The sequence below is a fragment of the Juglans regia genome, chromosome 13, assembly GCF_001411555.2.
Source record: "Juglans regia cultivar Chandler chromosome 13, Walnut 2.0, whole genome shotgun sequence".
NCBI classification, from domain to species: domain Eukaryota; kingdom Viridiplantae; phylum Streptophyta; class Magnoliopsida; order Fagales; family Juglandaceae; genus Juglans; species Juglans regia.
The window spans coordinates 39,712,867-39,721,296 of record NC_049913.1 but is presented as its reverse complement, the minus strand read 5'-3'; the positions used below and the strand labels follow the sequence as shown (position 1 = coordinate 39,721,296).

At 33.2% G+C, this 8,430-nt stretch overlaps 1 protein-coding gene across 1 annotated transcript; it reads left to right on the top strand.

The window, feature by feature from the left end:
* Positions 1-2,720: 2,720 nt before the first annotated feature.
* On the top strand, positions 2,721-8,056 carry LOC109021216 (kinesin-like protein KIN-10C). The gene is made up of 17 exons (XM_019003812.2): positions 2,721-3,048; positions 3,415-3,580; positions 3,695-3,892; positions 3,998-4,187; positions 4,290-4,495; positions 4,595-4,842; positions 4,983-5,025; positions 5,343-5,396; positions 5,505-5,552; positions 5,789-5,842; positions 5,932-6,031; positions 6,139-6,431; positions 6,519-6,565; positions 7,206-7,227; positions 7,411-7,479; positions 7,790-7,828; positions 7,910-8,056. Exons 1-17 carry the CDS (start codon positions 2,846-2,848, stop codon positions 7,952-7,954), a joined length of 2,025 nt encoding a protein of 674 aa, XP_018859357.1. The 5' UTR covers positions 2,721-2,845; the 3' UTR covers positions 7,955-8,056.
* The last annotated feature ends 374 nt before the right edge of the window (positions 8,057-8,430 follow it).

Below are 8,430 nucleotides of genomic sequence, written 5' to 3'. Positions count from 1 at the left end.
TTACATGGACTATTTTCAATAAGAAGTGCCTATCACCTGCAAATAGAAATTTAAGAGAGAGCTAAAGGGCAGTCTTCCAGCAGTAACAGACAAACGAGAGTTTGTTTGCTAGTCTGGAAGTTGAACATCACAAATGCTGATAAAGTCTTCTTGTGGAGAGCATGCCTAGAAGCACTTCCTACAACCTTAAATTTGTTTAGAAAGAAAGTTGTGGAGAATCCAAAATGCCCCATCTGTTTAATGGAGGAAGAGTCAGTGGATCAAGCCTTGTGGGGATGCATTGTTGTTAGAGATGTATGGAGTCAATATAACAAGCATATACAAAAGAGCATTTTTCCTAAGATGAGTTTTATTGAGTTAATGGAAAACATATGTGAAACCTTTGAGAAGGAACATATTGAGGAAATTGTTGTGGTTGATAGAAGAATATAGTTGAGAATGAATGATTTTGTTTTTAGTGTAGTTTTAACCCATCCTAAAAATGTGGTGTTGCATTCTAAGCAAATTTTGTAGGGGATGAAGGCAGGCAGAGAGGACAAGTTCATCAGAAGCTACTAGAAATCAACCTCAATGCTAGACACCTCTTCCTCAGAAATCAACTAAGCTCAATTGGGATGCTGTAATTGACAAGACTCTATGCAAGATTGGCATTGGAGTTATAGCTAGAGATTGGGAAGGAAGAGTTATAGCCACTATGAGAATGAATAGGAGTTTATCTCCTGATCCATTACTTGCAGAAACTTCCGATACTCTCCAAGCAATTATCTTTGGATCTGAGTTGGGGCTTACAAATATCATACTCGAGGGTGATTGTCTTAAAGTTATCCAAGCCAATTCAGAAGCTGGAGAGTCTTGGACTAGTAGTAAGATGCTTGTTAGTGACATTTGAAGTAAACTTCAAAGTTATACATGTTAAAAGAGAAGCAAATGTAATAGCACATGTCCTAACCAAAAATATGTTGCATATTTCTAATGTAATTGTGGATATGGAGGCTAGTCCCCTGTGTATCCAGTCTTTGTTATAGTGATGTTGATTAATAAAATAATCTTGATTTAAAAAAATGAAATTGTGAAGAATTTTTATTTTTTTAATTTAATATTAATAAAAATTAGTTATAAAAACAATGGAAAAAAACCTTTCTGATATGAATCTGGTCATTTATGGTATTGTGATTAGTAGTACCCAAAAGATTTTCAAGGAAAACAACTCCTACCGAGGATGTTGCTGACTTTTGGTACTAATTTTTTTTTTCACTTAATGATTGAAAAAATATTTTTTAATGAACTTATGATTTTTTTAAAAATTGTTTAAGGGGTTTAAAAAATGTTTAAAAAAACTATAATATTTTTATTCAATTTTTTTCTCATTTTTCAAAATCTTATAAAATATCTTTAACTTAAACTATTTTATTATTATTTATAGACAAGTTCACTCTTATTTACAAAATTATGAGATACTCCAAGTATCCAAAATTCCAACCTAGTATTAAAAATTGAGAAATGATATTTGCAGTCATAGAATGAGTACCGCGGTTCTTTTTTCAAAAATTGAATAAATATAATATCCACATGAAATATTAATTTTTTAATAATAAATCCAATTCTTTTTAGAAATGAATACCTGATGCTTACACAATTCAAACTATATCTAATGTTACTCTTGAAAATTTGACTTCTAACCAATGTTTTAAATTCCGTTTTTGTGATCATTTTGGTTTAGGTACTGTAACAAAATATTTTGGTACCGGTGTATTCCGATGTACCGTTTTAGGATTAATTATATATTATATATAAATATTTATATGTATATATAAACTAACAACTAATAGAATAAATAATATATATGTAACTGTGTATCATGTATATATGTGTACATATATGGAAAAATTGAAGATTTATAAAATGAATATACGTTGAAAAAATCACAAATTTGAGTTGAGACACAAAAATAAAGAAAAAAAAAGAATAGAGAAAATATAAAAAATAATGATATTTAAAAAAAAAAAATTGAGGGGACATATTTAAAGTTATAAAAAAATTAAAATTATATAAATACATTTTATATTCTAAAATTAATTAAATATCATTTAGCTTTAAAATTTATAAAAATATCATTCAAGCTCAAAAAAATTACAAAATTAATCCGAAATAGAACAGGAACCGAAATGTTAATTCCGGTCAGAATGACATGAATTTGACCGGAATGGCCGGAACGGGCCGGACTTTGAAGAGAAATGAAATGAGAATGTATAGTATACCGAATACTCCACCAAAACAGAAAATTCCAACTGGGACGGAACGGAATTTACAACTGTGCTTCTAACTGCCCGTAAGAATCAATATCTAAGCCAGATCCTGAGCGGAAAAGCATTCTTGTGGACCTGTGGTGTGCCGAGGAAGAGTCGGGCAAGTTGGCCCATTTGTGATCGTTGGGAGCGCCAGGTCAGCCGGATTTTGAAAACCCCCAACGGCTACTTTATTCCCACGATAATAATCTTAACTCAAATACCATAATAATAATGTTAAGACCAGTACTATACAGAAGTTTTATATTTTGAATATTATTTAAAAAATATATTATTTTATATTTTATAAAATATGAGAGTAAAAAAATAAAATTATATATTTTTAAATAGTATGTCTAAAATTTTATGTCAAGAATTTTTTAACTAAAACTGGAAAAAACAAAAGAAAACAAAAAGGCAAAAAAATAAATCCAAATCCACTCTTTCTCAGCGCGCCCTCTAAACTTCTTTTTGTTTTTCCGAAATTTCAGTCAGTGCAGTCACCCTTTTGACCCCTTTCTCCCTCTCTGCGTTCAGATCCACACCCCTTCAGTATTTCCATGGCTTCGATTCCATCGGACCGCAGCAAGGCCATCACGCGTCGAAAAGTTCGAGTCATAGCCAAAATCCGGGGCTTCACGGACACCCACGCCGAGTTTCCAGCTAACTCGGGGGCTTCGACGACGCCGCGGTTTTCCGTTAACAAGCCCAACGGAGAGGCTTCTGAGAGTGTTACGATTTTCTTCCCAGCCCAATCGGGAAGGTAGACTACTATATTACTGTTTCTTCTTCTGTTTTTATATAAAATAAATCTATATTGTCGACTTTTTTGGGACCTTTTGGTTTTTTCGAGTGGCTTTTATATTAGTGTTTAGAGTACGGAGACGGGCGAAATTATTTTGGTTCGATTATTGATGTACATCTTGAACGAAGGATTCGGTCGAAGAGAACATTTACCAACTTGTTTTTCATAGATGAATTGAGGTTTTTAGATTTTGCAAACAACATTTCTTTCAAATTTTAAGCTTAAAATTTCTTTATTCTCACCGTTCATTTTTTTTAACAAACGAACACAGGATTATGTTATGTTTTATTAGGGTTTGATTAGTTTGTCTTCCCCCTCTTGCAGTTGTAAGGAGTATTGTGATGTTGATTACTGTTATGATCAACACGAAGACAATGATTTGATATTTTCGAGAGAGATAAAACCTTTGATTTTTGAGGTTTTTGAAGGATGTAATCCCACTATTATTGCTTGTGGAGGAAGACTTAGTGGAAAGACTTACTTAATTCAGGTGAGATTTTAGTTTCCCCTTAATTTTTTGTTTCTGGGTTTTCCCTAGCATTTATTAATTGATTGTCTTTCTCGGATGTATGGTTGACTTAATATTTACAATCCAATTTTCAAGGGCTCCGATGGAAAACCTGGTTTGGCTACGCTAGCCGTGTCTAAAATTCTTTCTATGGCCGATCAAACTCGAAATTCGATTACTATCTCTTTCTATGAGGTTTATCAGGAGCATGTTCATGACCTTTTGGATCCAAAGCAACCAGTGGTTTCGATATTGGAAGATAAAGGCAAAATCCAACATAAAGGACTTTCCCAGGCAAGTTATATGCTGTTTTTTGATTTATCAAATTACACCAAGCGATAATAATATATTTTCGTGGAACACTCCTTGATGTTCTTCTTCTAAAAAAATCATTCCCAGGTTCCTATAAGATCCATTGCAGAATTTTATAGACTATATTTCAGTGGGAGCAGTTCATGTAAATCAGGGCAAAAACCTGCAATTGAGCTTCCTCGCAGGAGCCACAGAGGTTTAGTAGTAAATGTATTATCTTCTGCTGAAAATTCAGACACACGTCTTGTAGGCAAGATGAATTTTGTTGACTTGGCAGGTTTTCCTACGCATTCCTGATTATTTCTCTTTCATCAATTTGTTATTAATATTATTCAAATTTTTTTACTCCTATTTGATGTTATGCTGCACTTGTTGTCAGGTTATGAGGATGGCAGAAGAAAAAGTACTGATGGGATAAATCTTGTTGAGAGTGCCAAAATTAATAAGTCCATTTATGCCATGTATAATGTTATTTATTCTCTCAATGCCAACGAAAGGCATGTGCCTTACCGGGAAAGCAAAATTACTCATATGTTAAAAGATTCTTTTGATGGGATGAATAGAATTCTGTTGTTCACATGCTTGGTAATGCTCTTGATTGTCACACGCTGTTTATTTTATTTATAGGTTTCTGAACTGGTCTTTAAATTACTTCATTTTTCTATTTTTATTTTTTTTATGTAGAACCCATCTTCTTGCCAAGATTCTGTGTACATGTTAAGTTTAGCGTCTCGATCTTGTCGAGGCATTAATCGAGTTGTCACAGGCTTCACAAAGGAAGCCAAAAGTATGACAAGACCGATGGTGCCTTCCTCACAAAAAAATGGACCACCTGCAAGTGTTCCCACCACTGTGAAGAAGAAACATACAGCTTCACAAGTGCATTTTTCCAAAAAGAAAGACAATGTTATGGCTTCCACAATGAAAGGAAGGTATGTACAGAAAGTTTCTATTTATATCAAGTTAAAACATAGTAATTTTCTCGTCTCCACATATATATATTTTTTTATAGGTACTCGTCTCCACATATATGTAAGTATCCATTTAAAAACATTTTATTTTTTATTTGAAGGAAACTATTTGATGAAGGTAGTCGTCAGACCCAATCTGAAAAGGTACTTTATTTTTTACTGTGTTTAGTATCAAGTAATCAAAATGCTTACGAATTTTCATTCTGATTTTTGCAAAGTTCTTTTTTAAAGTCAAGTTTCATGCTTCTTAGTCAAGCTTTGAATGTGTTCTTGATTTGAATGTGAGGCTTATGCTGTATTGCCAATTGTCTTTGTGCCATGCAAATGATTGAATATATTATTGGTGGATCTTTCACTGGTTCTATTCTTATTGTGAGGTTCTTGGAAAAATTTGTGTTCTGGTGGATACGTTGGAAAAAAGGGTTTCCAACTTGTAAATAAGCCTAATAGCATCATTGCAGGCAATCAGCTTGGAAGATATTGACTCAGCTGATGAACCTTTGGTGCAGGAAGAGGCAAGTTAGATTTGTTATCTTATGGTAGAATGTACTTGATAACAAATAAGTTTGCTAAATAGATTTACTTATTTCTAAACCAGATTATGTAATCACCTTTTTTGTCAGGGGAAGTGCATTCCAAATGTTACAAATTTAACAGTGCTTTCAGAAGTGGTAATTTTTTTTCTTGTTGGTAATTTAATATCTTGTTTCGGTACATTATAGTATTTAAAAGATGTGATTGAGGTAAATTGATATCCTGTATAAGAAAAAATCCATTGGCAGTTGCGCTAAAGGGTATAGTACCTACTTTTATAATAGAAAAGAAATGTACGATTTTATTAGTGTCCCATTATCAAGACAATCTTACCATATTCATTGATATCAGGTGCTTTTTATATCATTTACAGGAAGCTTTCTCATTACCAACTTCCAATATGGTGAAAACTACTATACCAAATAAGGTAACTAAACCAAATATGGTGATTTGATTAAATATATGGTTTGAATACGTTTATGAAACTCTAACAATAAATGTTTGTTGTATTCTTAGGATGTTTTTATGGCTAGTAAGGTTTGTCTTCACGGTGGGGACATTACTCCTAGTCCTCGTGCGAGTAGCAGCACAAATGGAGCATCTTTTACTGAACAAGGTTGGTATCATGTGAACGTGATCTTTGAATGCTGATTTGCTAGCAATGCAATGTGCATCAATGTATATTAAGAATTTATTTGTGATTTGTGTTCGTTTTCATTACAGTTCATAGCATGGACAAGGAAAACCAAAGTTCATTGGTCGATAAAGTTATTTCCCCACCGTTAAGTGCAAGACTGCGAGAATTATCAAACAACTTAAAATCACTTTGGTCTTCAACTCCATTACACATAAAGTTGCTAGAAGAGAATGATGCTTCATCTTATGGTCAAGTGTGTACTGAGATTGTGGAACCAAAAACACCAATAATGGATTGGAGTATTGTTAATGAAGGATGGGATGTTGCAAATGTTCATAGTCCTTGGGAAACATTAAGTATGCGCAATTCTGGAATGAAGGTTAGATCTAACCATTTCTCCAATACATTTGATTTGTGTTCACTTGACTTTCATATTGGAACTCTTATATTATTTTTTTCATTGTAGAACTCCATTGTTCAAGATTATCTTAAGTTTCTAAACACTGCTGACAAGTAAGTTTCTATGATTTATGGGAAGTGTGTCCAAAATAATGACCGTTTATTGTTATGCTTTTTTTTAAGTGAAGTTCTTTGGATTATGTATATGTTTAAAATTTTTATTAAGGAAATCCTTTCGCGAAAACATTTTGAGCTATAACATTTGATTTCATGTCCTACAACGTTGACATGGGGCGTTGGATAATCTTTGTAATAATCTCTCGTTAGGAAAAATATAAACAAAATGATTGGGACTCGGGGAAAAAAAGGGGCAAATCACGGGCTGCAGCAAAACAGTGCCAAAAATCTTGCTGCAGACCTTGATTTCCCTGTAAATTTCCCCCCCTGTTTGTATCAAAACTCTAAATAAAATGACTTTATATCTCGGCAAAAAGCTTACTAATATTATAAAATTTAAAAACCTTCATGAGTTCGTAGAGAAGTGAGTAGTTGGGTACTTAATAGTCATCAAGGGGACAACTAACGGGAATAGCAGATTCGATTATCTACGAGCAAACAGATTTAAGCTTTTTCTTGTTGATATACAATTGTGGGCCTATTGAATGAGACGCACACAGTTCTATATTCATTTGTTAATTTTTTTTTTATTTAACACGCTAACCTTTGTATTTTCCTTTCTCAATTTAATCAACAGGGAAGACTTGAAAAGACTAAAGGTATATAGTACTTTTGAATTTTATAAATGGAGTACCTATACAGCCACGGGCTGGTTTTTACGTGATTTATTTACACTACGTGTAAATCATGTAAACGCAGCCCTTATTTTTATCATTAGTGTTGTAAATGTTTATAACCCATACCTTATTATAACTTTATTGACATAGTTTGTTTTTTCATAGGGAATTGGAGAGAAGAGAGCTACCTCAATACTTGAGCTTCGTGAAGAATCTTCGGAACCCTTTAAGAGTGTAAGTTGATCTCATTGGCCTTGTTTGGATAATGAATTGATCTCAACTCATCTTATCTAGTTATTACAATTTTTTCAAACTTTTAAACAAAACATAATAAATAATTCAACTTTTTCAAATCAAAAGAAAAATAATAATATTCTAACAATATTTTTATTCAACTTGTAACCCTCACCTCACCTCACCTCACCTCACCTCAACTCAACTCAACCCAACCCAACCCACTAACAATATGAAGAGTTTTTGGTTTTGTTTTGTTTTTTTAAATGAATTAGTTCCTATAGTTTATTCAAACGCGCTTGTTTCACAGCTTGATGATCTCAAAGAGGTTGGACTTTCGGCAAAGCAGGTAGTTTTGTTCCATTCCTCTTTTTTAGGATAAGTTCATTTGTTTTTATTTGACTGTGTATGCCTTTGATTTTCTACACAGATAAAGGGCATGATGAAAAAGGAGGTTGCAGAGCTTTTTAACTAACATATTAAGAGATTTTGATGACTTTCTGTATTTTAATTGTTATACATAAACTTTACAGCATTCTGATATGTATTTTAATAGTTGCCTTCGAAATGTTTTCCTTAATCGTCTAGTCTGATATCTACTTTTTCTTTCCCCTTTTTTTATACGTGTTGCGACAAAAAAAAAAAATCACGTGTGCGCTTTGGAATATCCCGCGTTGTTCTGCACTCTCCCTGACCCCCACCTCCAACCTTCCTCTCCATTCCTCCACTCTTTTTTATTCAACGTTTTCATTAGATGTGAATCCCTCCTCTCTACACTTGCTGCAAGTCAAGATGTGCTGGTCTGATGAATTCTAGCCCAGGAAAGTAAGTGGTAATGTGTAATTCTCATCATGTTCTGACGTAAGAGCAACATATCAGAAGTTGGGATATAACAATTGTTCCTACCATCCTTTTTTTTGAGAGTCGTGAATGAAGCTGCGGGAGAAGACA